Raw genomic sequence first — 23862 nt, 5'->3', positions numbered from 1 at the left:
CAATTATAGTCAAAACCTTACCGAGAACCTGAAAATTACGACGAAAAGTGGCAAAGACAAAAACGTAGTTTTTACTGAATCAATTTTTAATCAGAATCCGCCGGTTTCAATTTTTCTTTGAACGTTTGTACTTCCATTTTATATTTGGCGATATGGATTTGCAATTTGTGTTATAAAGTAGTAATGACACTGAATTTCACTATATTTTGATTGGTTGTGGAGCTGCGTCATTCTGAAACCCATCGTATCATGAATATTATAATTAGATGGAATTTACATAGAATAACCAAATCATGATATGCTTATAAACAAACATGATAGTATCGAAGCCCCACTGAAGAAGAAAGTACTTTATACCAGTGATGAGATATTTGATAATGTTAATCTACTTTTTTCCAAAGCATCGCACCAAAATAAGTCATTTATAGGATGAGCAGAATGAGTTTTCGGTTACTTCCATTGATCTGCACTATTGCGGACATTAATCTTGAGTGCCAGAAACTATTAGCGTGGTGTGGGATAAATCTTGGGGTGTGTCAACTTTTATAGCTTTTTTCACTTGTTCACGCTCTAAATGAAACCGAAATTATCTTTCGTTGAAGACAACGACAACGGTAAGCGGTCTTCCAATTCCAATATACTACTATATGTAATTATATTGGCAATAAATTCAAATATCATTGGTGATTCCATGAAATATATACAAATCTGAACTTGAACCGAATTGAATTTTTGTAGTGCGGTGAAAGAGGAATTGATAAATATTTTCCTACATTTTGTGCACAATTCTCCGAATGGATATAAGGCATGTATTCATTGAAATGATGTACTGAACCGTCTCAAACCAAATATACATCCCTAGAGACACTGTGCTGAAGAGACCTAGAATATCAAAAAAATCGTTTAACTGGTTTTATGTCTGGAAAGTAATGCGTCATATTGCAGAGCGTGTGGATAGGTAGAGAAGGGCGTCTGGAGCGACAGGACGCTTAGATTAGTGCACATTTATCTCGGAGCACGGTCGAGGCTGAAGAAAATGCTATCGGAGACTTATCTAATACTTCAGGATAGCACAAGATGTTCCGGTGTAGCCGGGTAAAGATTGAGGGTACTCGATCATCTGGACAAACTGTTACTGCTAAATTTTACTCCGAAGTGCTTGCGACCAAGATTGAAAAAAGATGGGGCTTTTTAGGTGCTATTTATTTATTTGCCAGGTTTTAACACATGGCGATCTCCAAAAGTATCCCATATTCAACATTTAACCATCAAAGATCCCTTGAACGAATTTTGTTTGGATGACCTTACTAGATGTGGTGAATCTTGATGAGATCCAATATAAAATCGTATTTAAACTAGATTTCATTTTGATTTTGTTCCATAACTTATAATTTGCTTAAGTGCTCAATAAGTGCAAGAGATTCCTATCTAGAAGAATTTTATCTTTTAACTTTTTAACTTTAAAAATTCCTTGAATGACTTTTGTTTTGATGAGCTTTCTACAAACTATGGATCTTAATGAGACAGGTGCTTGTTCCAATATCAAATCGATTTTAAACAAGATTCACCACTTCTAGTAAGGTCTTCGAAAAAAAAAGTCATTCAAAGAATTTTCGATTGTTAGAAGTTGAATGTGAAATTCTTCTTGACAGGAATCTGTTGCACTCAATAAGCACTTAAATCTAAAAACAAAAGGCTCAAAATTATTTTTATTAAAATAGGAATCGGCAAGTTTTGAAGAACTTTTTTTTGAATTTTTCATAAACTTTATTAGGCTGATTTGTGACACGTATTAATATCGAATTTTATAAAAACATAACCGGGTTTGTTGCAGAAAAAAGTTTTGTTGTATCGCGACAATGTTCCTGCTTATTTTTCCTGTATTGGAAAAAACTGAAATTTTAAATCTGGATCCAATTAAAAGTTTCTTCGATAAATTTTTCTGATAGTAGCGAAATAAAAGGTTGTTTACTTGTGATATATAAAAGTTTGGAAAGTTGGAATTTTTATAAATCGGATCTCCACCAATTTTTTAACAAGATATATTAAGGACGTTCTCCATATGGTGCAGACTCAGTATATATTCTTTTCCTTTGAGAATTATCTTCTGTTTAATTTCATTCTCTGCCCGCGTTTCCTGTTATGTAAATTATTAATTATCTCGTTTTCGTTCTAATGGGGGCATCCGACATTGGTCATTCTATCTATTGATGGTTCCATTCTCTTCGTATCTATCTCACTACATAATCTACTACACATATCTTGTATCCTATTTACACACATATCTTCAGTGTTCGTTTTTTCAGCTGCAGCCACTTTATTGACTTCATCTTCTAAGAAGTTTTTTATTACCATTTTGTATCGTTGGAGCTTTGCCATTTTCATGCATTTTCTCTTTTTGGTGGTTATTATCCTGTTTCTTGATCCATTGTCTTCCACGGCTTCCACGAAAAGAAGAAGACTGACACTGTTGTGTTTGTAGACGCTTCGTCAAAGTGATATTAGTAAATTTGTGTACTTAGGTCCTTGGTGTATTCCTCAGGCATTCTACTGTAACTGTTTCTGCTCTCAGTAGTACTGGAAAATTTAATGTTATTTGAAGTTTCTGGTTTCGTACCTTTCGACTTGGTTTAAATTTTTGGTATCAAAATTCAATTAATCTGACACCAATTCATATTTCTATCAATTATAAATAGAATAATAGTAGAGAATCTGAAAATTATTATATTACCATTTCATTTCTGGTCGAGTTAGTTGGCTTGGCATTTATTTCCATTTAGCTTTCCCATTATTCACAATGGGATAATAATAATCTCTCAATCACGAAAACCATTTTCATCAGCGATAAATCATTCAACCACACACAGTCTTTTCCTGTACGCTGTATGAATTCGTGAAATTATAGTTGGTTTTAACTTTTGATGTAATAGTTGGAGCAGACGCTCAAAATACAGTGCCGGGGAATGAGAAAATACAAGAATATTCATTTTTTCTATTTATACATGAAAATTTATGTAAAGTTTACTGGAAAACTTGGAGGACATTCAAAGAGTGTTCGAACTTTTGAGAAATTGTTTGAATTTTCCGGAAAGATCCAGAATTTTACCAGAGATTGTTGGAATTTTCCGGAAAGATTCAGAATATCATGAATTTTCCACGAAATTATCTACACGCACCCTAATTGCTCTCAACCCCCGTATCTTTCACGCGTTTACAGTAGGGGCACACCGTCATAAACCACATTCCCCGATCCTCATTCCAAATTCCAACAGTTACTTTTCTGATAACTTGTTTTGTTGATCGTTCAATCGATACTTTCTGTACTTTATTCGTTGCTTGTCTTTTTTGAATTTAGTTTTCTGAAGACGATAACTTGGTGTTGTAGTGGTTGAATTCACTTTGCGTTGAAGCATTTCTCGACAGCTTTGTATTGAATGGCTTTCATCTGCATCTCCTTCTATTATCAGTAATAGTATTAAAATATTTCCCTCTCAGCACACGTTTCTTTTTAAGAAGAAACATGGTATTAAATATGGTAAATACGGTGGATGTGCACTGATAGAAAAAACGACTATAAACTTGCGATTTATTAAACTGAAATAAGGAGTTGCCAGTTATTAGATCAAGCATGTTTGATATCGAACGACAAATTCTGAAAATACGATCTCTTGAGTGGCTATAAAAGCAGATTGACAAGCCGACAAAGTTTCTGTTCACTTAAACTTCTTCATGTGCCGTAATCGTTCACTCTGATTATGACTATCATTTCTTCATTTACTATTACACGGAATAACTGCCTCGTTCCCAAATTATTGACGAAGACTTTTCAACCACGATGTTATTCGTCAACTTATGCTTCTCCTAACTATTTGCCTTATACAGAAGTTGTCTCGTAAGTAATGTCGGTTTTCATAACTTCTTGAGACTAGTCTCTTAATTCTATGAAGCTTTCCAAGAAATATCCAAACCTAGATAACCGAAAGCAAGTTCTTCTTACAACAAGACAATACTAAACCACATACTGCGAAAATTATCGAATTCCTACCACATCCGTTGACATTTAGTCCTGATCTTGCACCGTCAGATTACTATTTATTCAAAACCATAGCGGAATTATTGAGTGGTAAAAAAATTTGGATCCAAATGTGATATTTAGAACCAAGTGAGAAAATTTCTTGCATTTAAATCCAGATAATGATTTTACATAGGTCTCAAAATGTTTGCTGATTGTTGTGTTTAAACCATGGAATACGATGGGCTATACTTTGATTTTTAAAGTTTTTTTCACGATTTTTTAATAAAGAAAATATTACCAAGTGAGGAATATCGTACTTTATAGAGTTGCCCATCACTTGACGTCGCTTTATAGTGCTGATTGGTTCTAAAGTTTTTTTATGCGTTCAAGAAGCTCGGGCTATTTTAAAAATTGATTTAATGTATTTACCTACCAAGTAAATGATTTCAAACGTTTTTTTTTTCAATAAGATTGCCATCGACAATCATTAATCCTTTTGGTTACGACATTGCTTTCAATTGAATCGATATTCTCGTCCACTACGCGAATGTTGAACAAACTTTCATTTCGGAAAGTTGAAGTATCGATAATGGAAAATGACTTCACTTCAAATGCAAAACCATGTTACAGTATAACTGATGACGATCGAAAATTGATCGCTTCAACACATAATTTATAGGTTATGTAGGTGTAGTAATTCGCATTTCTATGTGTTATACTTGGAAAAGTTTGTAAAAGTTTTTATTTGAATGCGAATTGGAAGTAACATAAAGTTTGAAATAATTTCCTCCTGACTAACATTGCACTTATTCCAACGTTGAATGCCATGACTGGAAAGGATTTCATTCACTCTACAGTGGTCAGAAATAATTTCAACAGGAATCATCCTATAATGTACTACTATAAACTACAGGGTGTCTCATAAGGACCCAACTACTTTAGTTGGGAAAAAATACATTAACTTGTTTTTATTGGTATGAATTGAAAGATAAACGACCAAATTTTTTTCACCACTTTTTGAATCATTATATCTCAGAAACGGCGGCTGTAAGAAAAAAAGTATTAATACGTTTTTTGTAGATAATTTTATGATCTACAATTTTCTTCTACGGTATTTTTGTGATAAAGCTTATCGTTTTGCTGATAATCGCGAAAAACTCATTTTTTTAACGAGAAAGTTAATGGAGAAAGATATTTAGACTTGCCACATCGTTTAGAAAACATGCCCTTAACCTTTCGGCATGACTTCATTCCATATAGATCAAACAAACTCTGATAGATGGATAGGACGTGGAAATTTATTTATTTGGTCACCTAGATCTCCAGATCTAACTTGGATAGATTTCTAATTGTGCGACCGAGTAAAAGATCTCGTTTACACCAATAGATCTACGATAAGAGATGATATAATTGAAGAAATAGGTCAGGCAATTCGCAGTATTTCAATAACTGCTGTTCTATCCACCCCAACGACTGATTTCATTTATATAAAGTAATAGAGGACTTATGGAGTCACTAATTACGTAGTTACTTATCCAAATTGTTAATTGTTACACTTATTACATGTTTTATTCAATAATTTGTACTAATTGTTAGTAATATTGACTTTATATTCATACCACGTCATCTAGCGGCAATAATAAGATTATTATGAGAATAGTTTAAATTACTGCAGGTACGTCAATGGAAGAACTTTCCGTTCAGAATAAATTTTCAATTCCCGTTTGGGTAAACCAGTCAAATAATAAAATTTTTTCGCAGTTTACACATATCTAGTGACATTTAATATTAATTTAGTTTACTTTTAAATACCTTCTTAAACTTCCAATCTTCTTTTTAAATTTTCACCTGTATCTCTGGGCCAGTTTTGTTCAAACATTTTTTCTCTGTAACTTTAATATAATTATAATCCGTTCCTGAGATATGGCTATACGGCTGACGGCCGTTTTTAGTTGCCCACCCGGTACAAGACACTAAACATCAATACCATTCAAACGAAATAGCAATTTATTAGGTCTTTTAGTTCTACAAATCCGAATTTTTTTCTTGCGCTATATCACATCCATCCTACTAACAATTTAATCATCGTGACAGATTTTTTTTTTGGAAACGGCGTCTACTTTATATCATTTTACTTATTCCCAGATCGAATTACAGCCGTGCTACACCTAATTTTGTCGTAGAGGGCGGGCCCGATTCGGTTTCATCCTACAAAAACCTGGACTTTTCTCAAATAACATTTTTTTTTTTAATTCGGCTCGTGATCGAGGTGAGACTACGAAGTTTTATGCAAAGCAAACTTTTTGATACCACAATAACTGAATCGAGGAAAATCCTTAAAGCACCAAAAGACAAGAATCAAAACTTTGAAATTCTTCTAATCCGATTTTCCTTGAACAACAGTTTTATCACTATACGTGATGTCTTTATTTAAGTTTTTCCTGCTAACAAGTTTTATCAAATATTTACTATTTGACATGATGGTATCAAAATTTTTAGGTGCCGTATCGAATTGACGTGATCGCAACCATTTACGAGGGTTGCTACTTAAGTTTTGAAACACTGATATGAATATGTTAAATCTGACATTGACATTTGACATTTTTAATAGAGAACGTACTCCAAACGTGTTGTTATACGAGTGGTATTTGAGTTGTTTACAGATACATTCATCTTGGTCAAAAAATGGAATGAAATCGTGCGCTTATTTTCTACGCCATTCGACTTGGATTAAACCAACAGCAATATGAGGATCAACAACAACAAATCCAACAGAAGTTGTTCGCGCACGAAGCACTTTGAACCAAATGGTCATCTGTTTTTTCGGAATCATTGGACATACAATATAATCAGTCAAACATGCAGATGGAGTACCCGCGACCATTCCTCTTATCGCATGGTTCCTAAGACCATGTGGTATCTATTATATCCTATCTGTCGAACTAAACATGGAAAAATTGTTTGTCGACGGACTTTCTGCTGCTTAACGAGCTAGTTTTCTATGGCACTAGAGCCCACTGCAAGTATTGTCCTTCCTAAATTTTCTATCCCAGTTATGGCTGTCCAGAACTGCCCTCTCACAATTGTGTAACGCTGATTGAGTCTTCTGCGACTTTTTGCAACATTTTCTGAAGTCTTCCAATTAGCCGAAACCCTTCAAAATAGATTCAATGGATTCTTGGTATTCTCTGTAGACTAATTTACACTATATGGTAAATTACGAGAACTATAGTTCTCCAAATTATAATGCAATGAAGAAATGTTCGGATAAGAGACTGTAACAATCACAAAACTAAAAAAAATATCTTAAAATGAGAATATCCAAAAAAATAATAATTTATTTCGCTTATAGAACACCATGTAACTATAAAAAAAGTTTGCAGGCATATAGAAATTCAAACAGAGGAATTTTTGCCATCGAAAACCAAATTAAACAATTTTGCATAGTTGGTTATCTGTTTTATTAACGCCAGACAAAGTTTGACTTAAATAGACGTTAATGAAACAAATAAATTTAAATAATGTTTCCAAATTCTACGCCCGTTAGAAAATAGTCGATACAGCGGAGCATTTTCAAAAGAAAGCAGCTCCCAACTGAGGCAAGGGACGATCGGCTTTGCAACCTAAAGGGAAACGCTCTGTGGCTTCAGAAGAGTCGTTTAAGTGGTTTCAAAATCGGTCAATTCCCTGTGGCTGAGTTGCTTGAGTCCGATACCTCGGTGGAATCGCAGTTAGACAGTACCAAAAATAATTCCACGTCGTAATTTTCTTTGAGTAGTTTTTCACTAATTCTCTTTATGGTTATTTGGTTTTGAAATTCTATTTTCCGATTGATTAGAGAAATTTTTGACAAGATAACTTTCAAATACGGAAAGTTTTCCTACACTGAAAGTCAAGGCAGCGACTCGGGAACCAATTTTAATGGAGTTTAATTGTTTTACCAGTCAATCCTCCATAAGAATTAAAAAATTACTATTAAAAACATAACACCTTGCTGTAATAAATGTGGCTGTTGTGGGATTGTGGCAAAATTTAACACCAAAGTGTACTCACTTTAATATATACCTATGTATTCATCATTAATGAATCGAGAATTGTGGTACCTAAAATTTAATATATTATTAAATTCATGCTATTCAAAATAACATTTGACATAAATTTAAGATACCACGATTCTCCTAAACCTAGGAATATGTATTGAAAAGCGTATACTTTGGTATTGTATTACCACAATCCTACAACATTATTATTTGATGGTGGAGACTTCACTCGACATTATTCTTATTCACCGCTGTACACTTAAAACTTGTATCACGATGGTATCTCATTCAGCGAAGAGGCGGCTATGTAAATAAGCAAAACTGCCATTACTGATACTCTGAACACCTCTAGGAAACAACAAAAACAACTGCATTCTTCTATAGGAACATTCTGAGCTGCAATGCTTCATCGGACAGTTTTCCAAGACCAGAGCTGGATAATTTCGCTGAATTAGTTAAGAACAGTTGGTTCTAACAAACTGTAAACTCTTTAGGAAGTTGCCAGAACCATTTTACCGGTAAGGCGAAGCTATAAAAAGGTTACAGTTCAAATCCCAATGATTTGTTTCCAATCCAATGATATTTTTTGAGGAGGTACATTGGCATGATGATAAACATTTTGCTAAGTTTGTTTTCCCTTTTTTTTCGTTCTAAAATAAAATGTTTTTCAAAAACATAAGTGGTATTGATGTGAGGATAATATTTTGGAACACTATGTATAATCTTACTCATAGTATTAGTTGCATGCTTCTTGGAAAACATTTGCTGTTAGGTATCTCAAATTGAACAAGATAACTTCAGTTCCGGTGAAATATCTCAAGTTTAAAGACATGGAATTATTCAAATATAAGTTGTAAGCGATTAGCTTTTTGTTTCTGATTTGAGTTGCCTCAAAACGTTCACTTTAAATAACAATGCTATGTAAATGAGACGTACAAAATTTCAATAAGCAAAACTCTTCACCGGAATTAGTTTCTCTTTCCTTGAGCAACTTTTGCAATGAAACAAATTAATTGAGTCTCTCTGTCTGATTCATGGTGTTTCCATTCAAAGAGTTCTTTTGTTTCAGGTATCATTACGACGACATCTAGAAAATTGGACAGAGAAGCACAACCAGAACATATTCTCGAGGTAAGTGTAATTTGTACTTAACATAATGATTCGCAATTAGTCTGCATAATTTTCGAGCTAAAGTGAGATTTAATTCATTAATGTAATACCATCTAATGAACTATTAAATGTACAGAACGCTTAATACCGTCGCACTTCATTTGCCGTGTTGTCTTATTGTCAGAATAGTCGAAGTATTAAGAAAATTTTTGAATAACGAAAGATATATATATTTGGAATTCTCTTACGTATACTAAACAGCTGAACAAAAATGCTGTAATTTTTCACTGTTGAATTTCCATCAAAAGAATTATAATTTTAATTATTTTCCTGCAAGGTAGACAACCCAAATAACGAGCTTTTGTAGTTGTGGTTGCCTTTATTCAAACTTCGAAACCGAATTTAGCAGGTAGAATTATGGTGAAAAACTCGTGCGGGTATTCAATTTCCTTTTCTACGTTTCTTGAGTTATAAAAAAGGCTAATCATGGTAAACGAAGCTGTGTTGAAAAGAGCTATACGAAAGCGTTTTTGTTAACTGGATAAAATCTGAGTAGAGGCCATTTTGTATTCTATCTAATTAATTAGAATCCAATTTAAGACATCGTAAATTGTATAACCCAAAAGCAGAAAAACTAGTCACAACATTTTATTTCTTCTAGATACTGTCCAAACAAAAATTAATACGGAAAGAACGGAATTTCTTTTATTACGAAGAACCATATAAACAAACTCCGCTTTGGCTATATATAACACTGTCAGGTTCCAATGCAAACATGAGTCCAACAGTTGATTCGGTTCCGGAAGCTTAAGGGAGCCTCAATTTCATTATTCTATGCCAAAACAGCGTCAACAGATCTGATTTCTGAGGTACAAAGAAGGCATAGTCTTCCTAGAACATTTAGGAAGCACTATTGAGTGTTACGCAGTCTGTGCAATTGTATACTGACTGTTTTTAAGTTTTTATAGTTATCGCAATGAAGTTTTAAACTTTGATCTTGAACTGCATCCTTACAAGCTGAAACTCAAACAAGAATTGAAAGGATGTGACTTTAGAGAAAGGGACGCATTTGCTAATGAAATGTTTAATCGATTTTCCAATTTTCACAATATTCTTTTCTCTGATAAGGCCTATTTTCATATTAAAGAGCAAACTCAAGTAGCTCCTAAAGTGATAGTAGGTCCTTTTTTTTGATAACGCGCTCGCTGTTAATACCGAACTCTATGGAATGTTTTTGGCACCAAAACTTGAATCTTTAAGAATAGTGAATTCTGGACTTGGTTTCAACAAGACAGAGCTAGCAGTCACAAGTCGGAAGTCAAGATTTGACTACTCTAGACTCTTTTTGTGAGGATACCTGCAGCCCAAAGTCTACAGTAAAAATCTAATGATTTCAAGAAGAATTATCGGCAGAAATTACATCACTATTCCTGGAGAAAGTTTTCCATAATTTTCGTCCGTGGTTGGAGGAGTGCCGATATTATTTTTATTATTTTTGACTTTAACTATACCTTTGGTATTTACCAAAACCAAATTTTCAGTAGAGAATAGCCTTTCAGATAATGTAGTTCAACAAGAATGTTACAAAGGGAATAGAAAGTGCTGAGGATCTAATTTGGTGTCATTCAGCTGAGGAATTGAATCAAATTGATAAAATCATGGAGAATGCTTAGAAGAGGCATCTCTTAAGTATAAATTAAAAAAGGAGGACATACTGCACATGTAGAGTTATTATAGTTAAGTTGAAAAAAGGGTTTTCCAATTTCTAATCTGAAAAACTCACAGAACTTGTATTTTTGAATATTCTGGACTTCCAACTACACCATTTATGAAAACTGAAACATAGCATCATGGCAAATTATTGAACCATCATACATTTCTAGGGGATTGAACAATAAATGTGTGGTTTGAACTACGGATAGAAAATATGGACACCAAGACGAAAACAGTTCATTTCTATGTCATTCTTCCATTAAATTGGCAATGAAGAAAATTAGTGATGATAAATATATATATATATATATATATATATATATATATATATATATATATATATATATATATATTGATATTTCATGATTCTTCAATTGAGAACAATCCATACTTTCAATAAATACCGCATGATGGTAGTGAACCTGACTTTCCTGAGTATAAAACTTCAATGGTTTTAGTGTTTTAATCATTAGTAATAGAGTAGAATTGAATAAGCTTCAAAATTTAATCATTTAAACACCCAGAATATTCCTTTATTACAAATCAAAGCAGTGTTTGAACCACCACTACTCTACCATTCCCTGATATTTAACTGTAAATGTGTAACAATCTAACTTCTGTAATTCTAAAAAGGACTTTGGAACGCGGAGCACCACCTTTACGTACCTACTCCACGTTCAGAATTAGTTGAGGGCTCAATACTTTACTATGGAAAAAATGCACAATCACTTGCCAATTAAAATCAAATCGATATCATATTTTCCAGCATTCCGGAATAATTTGAGGGCATATTTAGTGGAAAGTGTCTACTCTGTAAACGACTCATTGTGGTTTTCTTCTGTACTCGTATATTGAAAAAAATGAGAGTATGACATTTACTTTTTCACCATCTCTTTTAATCACACCTCCTATGTGATAATTGAGTTTCTTATAATTAGTTTTCGTCCACCTAACATTTTATTTACGGTAATCAGGCGACGGATAAAAGGACGATGATATCGTACAAATTTTTTCCTTCTTATTTTATGCTTCAGTGGCATATATTTTTCTTGTCAAAGTGATATCCAGAGATTTGCATTTCCATGAATGAATGGAACAGGAAACTTTTTAGAATTATTAAATCAACTCTCACAAATCACCTGGAAAAGCACATGCACAAAAACAAACATTTACAAAGCTGAAAACTCAGATAGACCTATGTCAGTCGTTGTCTGTCGTAGCAAAAGAGGATTAATTCGTACACATAGAATCCTTTCATTTAAATAACTTATTTTAGAGGTAAATCTTACCTAAACCATGCGTATAATATTACGTCAAAGATCGTATTTCGCCCAAAAGTGGTCTGTATCCCAAATTAGCTACAACAAAAGCTTATGGAAATTAGTCGGACCGAAAATGCCAGAACTCAATTACGATCTAATCGATTGATTAACATAAAGGTATGTTTCACCTTTAATGTACTAGATGTCGGAACTTATATAACTATGAATGAAAGAAAAGTGACGGAAGACGTATTTATCACGAATTTTTTTTAACAAAAAAAAATTATCGTGAAGGTTTAAAAAATTAATAATTAATTTTCCTCCTTTAAGTAAAAAGCAAGCACCAGAGAGTGAAACCTTTTACATACGAGTCGCGCCTGTCGTATGCAGATGCCTGTGGATATTGATCTTGAACTTCTGTAGGTTGTACTGCTCGGTAAAGACGTGTCTTGGTAGCTGATTCCATAGAATTGCACTTCTTCAGAAAGGAGTCTCAATAAATTGAAGTTCTTGGGGTCTGCAGGTGAACTCGTTATTCATGAACCACGTCTGCTCGTCGAGTAGGTCTTGCTGAAACTACTCTAGGCGGAATTGTGTTTGACAGCTTGGAAGAGCATTCGCCATGGTAGTATCGATAAAAAAGAGTCAGGTCTGCGACCTTTTTCTATGCTTCAAGCTGTCCAAGTTTCTGGTCAACTCTGGATACCCTATAAGTCGATGTGCTCTCTTGTTTATTGAGTCGAACATCTTCAGGGAGTCGAGGTCCAAATATGCGAGCAATATTGCAAAGATGAACGAATCTGGGCCTTGTAGAGGATTGGAAGTTATTGCGGAGTATATAGGTCTATGATCTCAAAAAGAACTCCAAGCTTTTGTTGAGCTGCCTTGGTTAAATCGGCCACGTGACTATGCCAAGACATATTGCTTCTAACCTCAACACCCAACAAGCGAATTTGCTGAAATGGTGATATTTTATGTCCAGACAGGACCAAATCCTGAGCTGCAGTGCCAGCCTGGGTCTTTCCTGCATTAAACTCAATCAAATTTCTCCTACCCCATTGCAGAATGTTTTCAAGATCGATATTGATGGTGGTGATCTGTTGTCTACGGATTTGGGTAGTATCTGAGTTTATTGGGGTGGTTGATTTGAACGACGATACCAGCGTGCCATCGTCGGCAAACCTATAGATATGTTTTTCAGTTTTATCGAGTAGATCGTTGATGTACAGAAGAAAGAGAGTAAGTGACATGATGCATCCCTGAGAAACACCAGCGTTGACCTTAAACCTTTCTGAGGTGTGTCCATCGTTGGTGACAGACCAGGAGGTTGATCTACGTGTACGGAAGTCGTATTGATGGTATGCTAGATAACTCAGAATTTGCTGGTTAAATACTTTCTTCATGACAAATAAATTGCGAGGACAACTTCTACGATCGGAGAAGTCGGACAATTAGTTCAAACACCTGCAAAAGTGTATTGACCTTAATGAAGAATATTTTATATACTTTATTTGTTTATCTCAAAACTTCAGTAGCAACCCCAGTAAAACCGATAAAATCTTTTTCTTTCATTTAAAAACACTGTTCTAGTAGTTAATTTTATTTCCGCGCCGATTAAGTTATGTATTACAATTAAAAACAAACAAGTTCAGCATCCCATTTACTAAAATAAAAATGGAGGTTAATAATCTCTGCATGAATATATCAACGTGTGGGTGTTTCATAACTTTTTCTCATTGAAACCATTAAAGAAATTCATCTTCCTACTAATTAATATCAATTTAGCTAACAAGATATTAAAATTATTTATTTAATAACGTCGTTAACGAAAGGTGACGAATAACGTGTTCATTAATTATTGCTAATTTACATTTTGCATTTTACTCCTCGGGTTAAGTTATTTTTGCCAGATTATGACACACAAGATTTTCGTTTATATCGATAAAATTCTCCTGACACTTTCATTAAACGTACATAATGAAGCTACTTCAAGTTGCGCCGGTACTGTCGTTTTAATATATAGATGAACTTCATCACGTTTAACCCCTAATTATTATTATATACCGAGTGTACGAACAACTTTAAATCGTATATCATTGTGAAATATAAAGTATTTCCATTCTATTTCTGTAAGTATCAGCGCTGCGATTGCAGCTCCGAGCGTGATCAATGAAAGTCCTGATTATTGATGAACTGGTTCACGCAATTGAAGATAAGCTTAAGCAAAAACGTAACTAGTACTGTTGTTATGGAATTTCTGCAAAACTTTGGATCACCATATCCAGGCAATGTAAACATTGTGTGTTTCAACGAGAAAGGAGAATTCCTCAGCCTGTATTTTTTAGACTATATTCTGACAATATCAACATTTTAAGTTTCAATCAAGTTCTTGATGTTTACAAAATGTATTCTAAAGGAAACTCATCTATTAAAGGATAATAGTGTAGATTTGGACACCAAGTGAGATACAATGCAAGCATATTTGGTCTGCGCACGCCTAGAGGCATTAGACGGAAATGTTGCTTACTTGGTGAATAGCGTTCGTTTTATTTAAGCACCTCAACCACTAAGGATTGTTAATTGAGTACTCATAACTACAATTTTAGTAATCTATGGCTCGTTTGAGCCTAACGATGCAATTCGAAGCCATTAGGACAGCATTTAGGCTTCATACAACTAGTCATTTAACTAAATGGACGCCGGATACAGGAAATGTCTTATGATTTTGTTGAACACCAAATGGCGCCTGCGACTATTGATAATAAGGGCTTGGACACACAATAAAGGAAGGTCGTAAAATACTAAATAATGGATCAACTTGGTACTTAGAATGCTTCAGGATGAATGGCTTCACCGAAGAAGGCTTCTGCGGAGGACATCTCAAAATAAGTGATTTATTTTTACTTGGAAAAATTGTTACCGTCTTCGTAATCGTTGGAATATTGTTGGGCAAACCCAATATGCCTGGACAGCAGAGCTGCCATAACAGCTAAAACGTCTTGTACTCTATGATTGTGCTGAAGTACCAAAAAGTCTTAAAAGTATTGCTGCGTGATGGCTGCAAGTCCAGCTCGTTTGGGTGCCTGGTCACTCGAGCATCTAGGGCAACCACGAGACTGATTCACTTACCAGAATGGAATCAGAAAAACCACCAATAGGGGCTAGATCCCATTCTTTCAGCCAAAATCTCTTTGTAGTCTGCTTGCAAGAAATGGAGAGGGATGCAAGACATACATAAATGGGACCTCTGCCTGCACTGGGGAATAGTGAACGAGGAAACTGCAGACCACGTCATCGGTGAGTGCCCAGCACTCATACGTGCGAGGCAGAATTTGTATAATCCTTATAGTTTCCTTGGTAGTTTGAAGAGTTTAGTTTTAGAAGAATGTGTATAATGGTCTCTCAATAACACAATAATAAATCATTGCTAGTTAAATAATATACTATTATACGATTAAGTGACTATACAAAATCGATACATGCAGCTTCTAAATTATTCCAAGTTAAACCTTGATGACATATAAAAAAAGGTAAAAAAACATCACCACTTCTTAGAGGTGAATGAAATCTGCAATCGCAAAAAACGGAGCGAAACTAATGAACTCCTACGTGAATGATAAATATTATCGTATTCTGCTGTTATAGATTTATCATTCTGAAGTTGATTTGAAAATAAAACAAAATTTTTCCGTTAAAATCAAATCTAGAAGAAAAATATACTTTGATCGCATATCAATTTAATTGCGTTGCTATCGGGTTGTACCGAAAATCCATAAAAGCGTAAATAATACTGTTACAGAGTTTCGAGCTCGTTTTAAAACTTTTTTATTCGGATACTTAGATTATCAAGAGCTGGAAATTGAAAATGATTCGTTTTGTGAAATTTCAATCAACCAGATTCGCACTTTTGATCAATTTAAATTCACGCATCATATGATTTTCGACGATAATCGAATCACTCAATTTTAACAGTTGTAAATATTATTGTTGCATCAAGACGTCGGACAAAAAGAAGGATTTTATTCTCAAAATGTATAAAATAGTTTTCTGGACGACTAAAAAAGAAATTAATAAAAATTAAACTTCAATTTAAAGTTATATAATAGATGGCACAATGAAAATTCCTTTCTTTGGGTGCTCCCTTCTAACGAAGGTTAGCGATAACCCCAACAAAGTCAGTTCTGTCTCTGGCTCTTCTTATCAGTGTCTGAGAGTCTAAACCGGTTCACTCGCGAATATTCTTCAGCCATGAAGCCTGTCGTCTGCCAGGACCACGTTTTCCCTCGATTTTCCCTTCGATCAGAAGTTACAAAAGTCTGTATTTGTTCACCTTAAAGTTCCAATTCTCCGTTCCGTACAATAAAGTTCTGTGTACATAGCATTTCCCCATCCGTTACCGGATTATAAGTTCGAGTGCTCGGGATGTAAACAATTGTCTCATTTTCAGAAAGACATTTCTTGCTTGCTCGATGCTTGATCTTATTTCTACATCTGGGTCTATATCTTTTGTTATCCAACAATTTAAATTTCTCGACATTTTCGATGATGCCACCATTTACGTTTATATACATGGGAGGATGGTTGGTGTTTTGGAGACAATCATGGTTTTGGTCTTCTGATGTTGATGTTAAGGCTTCCTATAATTTTTATGCTATATAAAAGTTCTTAGAGATCCTGTTCACTGTCTGGAATTAAGACCGTGTCATCAGCGTACCTTATATTATTAATAATTGATAATAATTTATCTAACGCTCAGACAAAGACTTCTTCTGAATATATATTGAAGAGTAGAAGAGACAAAACGTGCGTCTCTTTTGATACTGTATGGTTCTGTGTTTATTTTCAATTTTAAGCAATCTGTTTACAAATTTTGCATATTGTCTTTTTTGATGTAATAAAATGATTAATCAAAAAAATTGATAGAATATTAGATTAAATTGCGCGAATCAATTAATTTTCATATTATATTATACAACTTCTGAATTGTACTAATAGATGGCGCCACAAAAAACAATGAATATTCATAATTTCATCAAAACATGGCATTACTAATCTCAAGAAAATGAAACTAATGAAAAATAAAGTATATTGATAGTATTGGTTCCATTTGAATATTTATTTATTTATAAAAAAAATATGATTTTATATATGTGTCGCTCAATTGAAAATAAACTTGTGTGGCGAAATTATCTGAAAAATCATGGATGATATGTATGATTTTCCATCTAAAATAATTTTTTTTCAGAACAATTTATTACTTTTTCAAGCTACTTTTATTAAAAAACCTTTTCTACAGAAATTTAGCAAAATTTTAAACAATTTTTTTCTATTTTCAGACCAAAGGGTTCCCCTTTAAAATATGAAATGTTGTTACACAACTTCTAACTTTATGTTATATAACTCACTTTATACGATCATGAAAAAGCTGCTGTACTTTTTCTATGATGACATCAACTAGATTTTCTTGTATTACAACGTTGCCATCGCCTCAATTATAGATAGTGCTATTTTTCAAAAAAAAAAAATATTAACTGCTAATTAAACCTTGTATATTTTTCACAAATATAAAACGGAAGGAATCTAATCTAGACAGTCACTTAAACAGAGGTTTTCTTAATTGATTCGTGTCAAAATTAAATCGATATCTCAAATGGCTTTGGAAATATAGTATTTTTTATACAACCATGTCAATTTTTTTCAAAATTTCTGGATTTTTGGTAAAATAATCGAAAATACACCTTTATAGCGAAATTATGAGAAAAACCATGAAATATTATTATATATAATTGTCCAAAAAATTCTAAAATTATGTTAGTTTCCGGATCAAATGTATAGTTTTCATGAATTTGCCTCAAATTTTAGGCTACTGGCCGTTGTTACGAATATTTGAAACTCTAGGAATGCATGCTGAATTTAGGCTGCCAAATCCATCGTAAAATATGATATCTGGGAACATTTATGCTATTAATAACTACACCTTGTATGTTAATATCATTTAACATGCTTTTAAATTTGAAAAAAAAAAAGAAAATGACTAATAATTCTATTAATTCATCATAGATACTGTTAATTCCCGTTTAGAGCCGAATTCAAATATATATATGAAACTATATAATTCAAATTTTCCACGTCGTCAAAGTCTGCTTTCCACTTCATAACTTTCTATACATACAGTCTACTTTTAAGAATCATTTCCGCTAGTCGTTTCTACTTCATCATTCCCTTAGGTCTCATTTTTTGCGAGGTTTTCTCCGACCTTTTTTTAACCTATTGTACGATGATATCGCATTCTTTTCTATTCCAATTGATTTTAAATGTTATAATCTCGTAGATTTTTTGTACCGCATGAACTTTAACTTCAAGTTGGTGAGATTCTTGATCTGGAGATGCTACAAAATGCAATATAACCATGGAAGTAGCAATATAACCGTTAATCTTGAACATTTTGGAAAATAACTTAGATACAGGAATCTGGAAATAACGTTCCTGTTTACTTTTATGCCGTAGAAAGATGGTAAACGAATTGAACGACGAGGTTCATCGGATCTCAAAAATTTGTACTCATTTCAGTTGGAGTTATCTTTATTCGAAGATTCATACTACTGAACCTGACGTATTGGTGCAGAATGAATAGATAGCAATTAGCACAGTAGATTCTTAAATGCTATTCAGTATGAACAAACATTGAGATTAGATTGAATGGAATTAGGTCGTGGACAGCAGTGTCGTCTGCGAGCGTAGCGAAGGATGTACTCTATATAATAAGTATAGGAATGAGCCCAAGACACTTCCCTGTGACAAGTCTGACTTGATGGGGTGGTTGACAGAGGTTTCAAGGTTAATTGTTTGGAAATAGCCATCACTTAAGTAGGATTTTAGAGTAATCCTTGGTACTAGATAAGGTCGAATGCTTGCTTCACGTCCAGAAAAGCTGCTTTTTATTATTTAGTTTACAAATCAGTGGCATTGTTGGATGGCAGAGTGTTCAAGACTAAATCCATGACTAAATCCAAAGTGATGTTGTGGTATCAGGTCATTTAGATTTAGTTCAAGTCTCTTCAAGAATATTTTCTCAAATATTTTGGATACAAGTCATAGGAGGCTTAAGAGACGAAAGGTACTAGGTAAATGGGGTGGTTTCCCTTGGTTTTGAGTCTAATCTGAGCGAATTTAAGGGTGATGCGAAAGTAGGTTAATCTTAAAATGCTATTATACATATATCATGATAATCAAGACTATAACTCGAATCCTGGTGCTTTACTTCTTTTAGAGAAAAGGATTTGATTGGTAAAATTATTGAGCATGGCATGTAGAGAAGGTTTAGTTTGATTTCTTTGTTGTTGTATGGAATTTGTTCAGATTCTCTGTAGATATCTGCAAATGTTGTTGCTTTTACTTGATCAGATTTTGCTCAGGTGTCGTTTTTTGTTATTAGCGGAGATAAGTACTTTGTGGGTCTATTGAATTTTTAATTGCTTTCCAAATTGAATGGTCTCTTTAACTTTATTTTATTGTTTTATTTTGAAAATCTCATAGGGTTGTTTCAAGTTGCTGTTGGATATATCTTATTAGGACTACCCCGTGTGTCGCGTCTCTAATGGTACGTGTTTGTTAATCGACTCGAATTACACGTTTTTTAATCAATTGTGTCTTCCTTATCACTTTTTAACGACTTTCTGGTTCAACAAACGTAACATGTTTCGTCTACCTGAACTGTCTAATCCTTTCCTCCGAGTTTAATGTCCGCCTAACCTATCACCTGATCAAACAACAAGGTGTTGGAATTTTTATATTTCTGTTCGTGTTGATTGAAAATTAGGTTTGTTTAGGCCTTCATTCGTAACGTAATAGAAGCACCCTTTAATAATCACTGGTATATTTTTAACTTACACATTTAATAACAACTAATAGTATTGACCATCATCAACACGTCGGTAACACCTATCCTTGACTAATTTATGCTGATTTGGATTTATATATATACAAAATATGTCGTACCTTGACATTATTTAATCAATTCTCATAATTTTGTTATTTATTTTTATCGCGTTTTCTAGCGGTACGTGTTTATTAATCGACTCGAATTACACATTTTTTAATTGTAGTAATTCATTTATCGAGTTTAGACATCTCGAAACGTAGGGGCCCTGGAATTATTTTTCCCATACTCCCAGAGAACAACGGTCAACTTTAGGGGCAACTTAAACGTCGCGTCACGTGAGATTCTTTAGATTAAATATTATTAAAATTTTTATACATTGTACAAGATTCATGCAAAAAACTGTCTTACAATTATTGGTTATATTTATAAGCACAGGAAATTGTAATACTTATTTGGAACATTTACAAGAATTTTCTTCTACGTGATTTGATTTTTACTGCAAAAAATAATGAGGAAGAAAATGATGAATATCATATTAGAGTATTGATTTAACGGTATCTCTGAAGTTACAACCTTTAAATTTCCCATGAACTCATAGAAACGGTTTGTGGTACATTAAAATCAACAACTACGCAAATATAATCGTTTACCTACTTTAAGTGGGTTATGATTGATGTCCTAAAAAAATTATTTGACCTTCGATTATTTGACACGAAAATAATGTGTTTATCGATAAAAAATAATCCCCTATATATTCACCCTTGACTATACCAAATAGTAATTTCATTTTGAGTAATACAGTATTCCGGTAAATGATAAATGTTCATATACAAACAGTCCTCAAGAAAACATTCCCACTTATTACAGGTAGTTTAATGAATTTCAAACATAGCATGGCGGCGATATGATCACGTATGATTGATAGATTCGTATACGTTTTGAGTAGATCAAACAGCGAATGATTGAAGACTGTGTTTGTCAGTTATTTAATTATTGATACCGACAAATTTATATTTACCATGGCGCTTCTCAGAGGGTAACGCAATAGGGTCATTACTTCTGACTCGTCAAAGATCAAATTATTTTCCCTTCAATTTTGTGCTTAGAAAACAGATGAGGTTTAGAAGGGCATGTAACTTACAGTGACTTCAAATTAAAGGAGGGTATAGAAAAGCTTACCACGTCAGAATTTAGAGCTTGTAACCCCTTCATAAGTGTGGTGATACCAATTTATCAGTATAAGGTTCCACCAAGATATCAGAAAAATCAAACTGGGTCTATTTGCATTCAATCTGACTAGCGAATGCAGTGGAAATCAAGTCAGACAGGCATGGGTACTTATCGCTGAAAACAGACAAGTCCTACAAAACATGTTGAGGGATGTCACCAAAGTTAGTCGAGAACATGATTGTCACCAAAACTGAAGCGCCCGATGAATAACTGCATGTGGAAGGCGAAAGACTGGAAAGAATCAAGAGATATGTCTACCTGGTTACAAGCTTTGACTGCTCCGTGGATTACTGTTTAAAAATAATATTGCGAATCAAGAAAACACGTGAATAGTTTCTGAAGATCAAGAAGCCTCTATGTAGCCGCAACCGAGAACATGGTTGCTCAAGTGGAATGTATACCCAAACCTATTTTATGCTTGGATCCTCAACGCATCTTGTGAGCGACGACTAGAAGTCTTCGAGATGTGAGCCTGTCGTAGGATGCTGAGACTTCAAGGATATATCATGTGACCAATTTAGATATACGAAAAGGACGTAGAGATCCTTCACGAAATGAAAAGAAGAAATTTAAAATATCTCAGCTGCATCATAAGAGATCCAAAATATGTGATCATACAGCTCATTATTGAAGAATATCTTGACATTCGTTGAATAGGCTATTTTAAAATCAAGTGAATAAGTCAGAAAAATAGGCAACAAGTACGTTTCTTTCCGTTGGCAAAATTACATATTTAAATCTTTTAATATTGTATAGTTAATCAAAATACAATATGCTAAAGCAATAAAGTGTGCTCAGTAAATGTCCACTTGTCGTTGCAAGTGACAAGCAAAGAAGGCTTCTTTATCAAGTGATTGTAGAAAAAACAGATTTATTACAAAAGATGTTCTCAAGCCCCCGGATGAGTCGTTCTTAAAAGACGGATGAAAGAGAAGTCGGTTCCTACCATTAAGGATTTTCCTTTTTAGTCCAAGTATTGCTGTTCCTCGAAAATTAAATAACAGTTTCCAGATTTGTTCGTTTGTTACGAATTTTTAGTTCGCGAAGTACGAGTTGTTTCCCAGTTTGTTTTTTTTTTATTTGCGTCATCTATTTTACGCTTTGTTTTAGTATGCTCGTTTTGAGATTTATCAATTATTAAAAAGTTTTGTTTTATGGGAAATTATTTTAACGTTTAGTGTTAAATATTTTTATATTTGAAGGGAAGAGAGTGGAGATATGATTAGTCACAAAATCAATATACGTTTTTTTCATAACAAACTTTTGCTAAAAATCAAAATATTTATTCACTTTCTTTAAGTTAATTTACTAAAAGAACAAAAAATAAATACAGAAGCGCTATGGAATGAATCTACGAGAGTTCTCTACCAAAATAGGTTAAAGGAAAAGATAATTATAAACCGAATAAACGAGCTGGAAGATGTAAATGTCAGTTGGGATAAACTAAGGAATAACATCAAGGAAACCGCGGACGAAGCGCTTGGTACCCAGTAAAACGCCATGGTTCTCTCAAGAAATCAAAAACAAGAGCGTAAAATAAAATAATCGTAAGATACACAAGCAAATCTGGCAATTTATCAGAGAAAAGAGACCAACAAACTAATTGTACCTAAACAAATAACAAAGGAAACCTCGAATATCTCACAATACTATACAGTAAAGAGGAAGATGCTATCGAGCGCAACACTCCAGATATAATCACAAATGAGGACTTACTTACAACAACTAACCAAACTGATTAGAAATGTCTTCACATACCACGGAATACCCTGATGAATGGCGAACAAGCATCACCATTCTTATGTTTAAAAAGGGAGACAAAAAATGCCAGAGAATTACATAGGCATAAACCTATTGAGTAGGACATTAAAACTAACAACAAAACAACAACAACGGATACAAAATGAGTGACTGCAATATTACAATCCTATGCTATGCTGACGATGCTGTGCTGGTTGTAGAAAACGAAGACGACCCCCAAAGGCTGCTATTTCGCTTTAATTGCACAGTAAAATCTCTAAATATGACGGTTTCTGCCTCCAAAACAAAAAACCTGACAACATCAAACATACCTCTTAGATGCAACAAAATAATCCAGCAAGAAATGAAATTCAAATATTTGGGTATAGCACTATCCGGATATTGAGACGGAGGTAAGGCAGCAAACAATAAAAGCAGCAAGAGCAGCCGGATGTCTGAACAACACTATATAAAAAAAACAAATACAAAAGTATTGAGGCCAAGTCAAGAACCTACAAAACTGTACCATAATGACGTACACAGCAGAAGCTCGACCTGATACAGAAAAGGCTCCTGGAAACAAGCGAAATGAAAGTCCCACGAAAAATTACTGGAAAAACGCTCCTAGACGAAGTAAGGCAAAAATGCTGAGTGGAAAATATTAACGAATGGATACTAAGCAGAAAGCGCGAATGAGACGAACATATAAGTAGAATGAGGTGTGATAATCTTACCATCAATTGAGGCAATAGACATGCTGCGAAGAATGAACAGACAATCTGCCTAAAATGGAGTAGGAAGCAGAAGAAAAAGAAGTTAATTTACTCGCGAGTATTAGATTAATCTAACATCTATCTTGATGAGATTTAC

The 23862-nt window shown here is 33.8% G+C and overlaps 1 protein-coding gene across 6 annotated transcripts in view; it reads left to right on the top strand.

Moving 5' to 3' along the window:
* LOC130449932 (fat-like cadherin-related tumor suppressor homolog) overlaps positions 1 to 23862 on the top strand; it is a 424769-nt gene that overhangs the window by 317304 nt on the left and 83603 nt on the right. For all 6 annotated transcript variants that reach the window (XM_056788038.1, XM_056788034.1, XM_056788033.1 and 3 more), the window contains exon 5: positions 9125 to 9186. In XM_056788038.1, coding sequence (XP_056644016.1) covers positions 9125 to 9186 — 62 coding nt within the window. The remainder of the gene's footprint in view (positions 1 to 9124; positions 9187 to 23862) is intronic.

This window comes from Diorhabda sublineata, chromosome 10 (genome assembly GCF_026230105.1).
Source record: "Diorhabda sublineata isolate icDioSubl1.1 chromosome 10, icDioSubl1.1, whole genome shotgun sequence".
NCBI lineage: Eukaryota > Metazoa > Arthropoda > Insecta > Coleoptera > Chrysomelidae > Diorhabda > Diorhabda sublineata.
The sequence above is the reverse complement of the archived record's forward strand: the minus strand, read 5'-3'. Positions and strand labels throughout refer to the sequence as shown.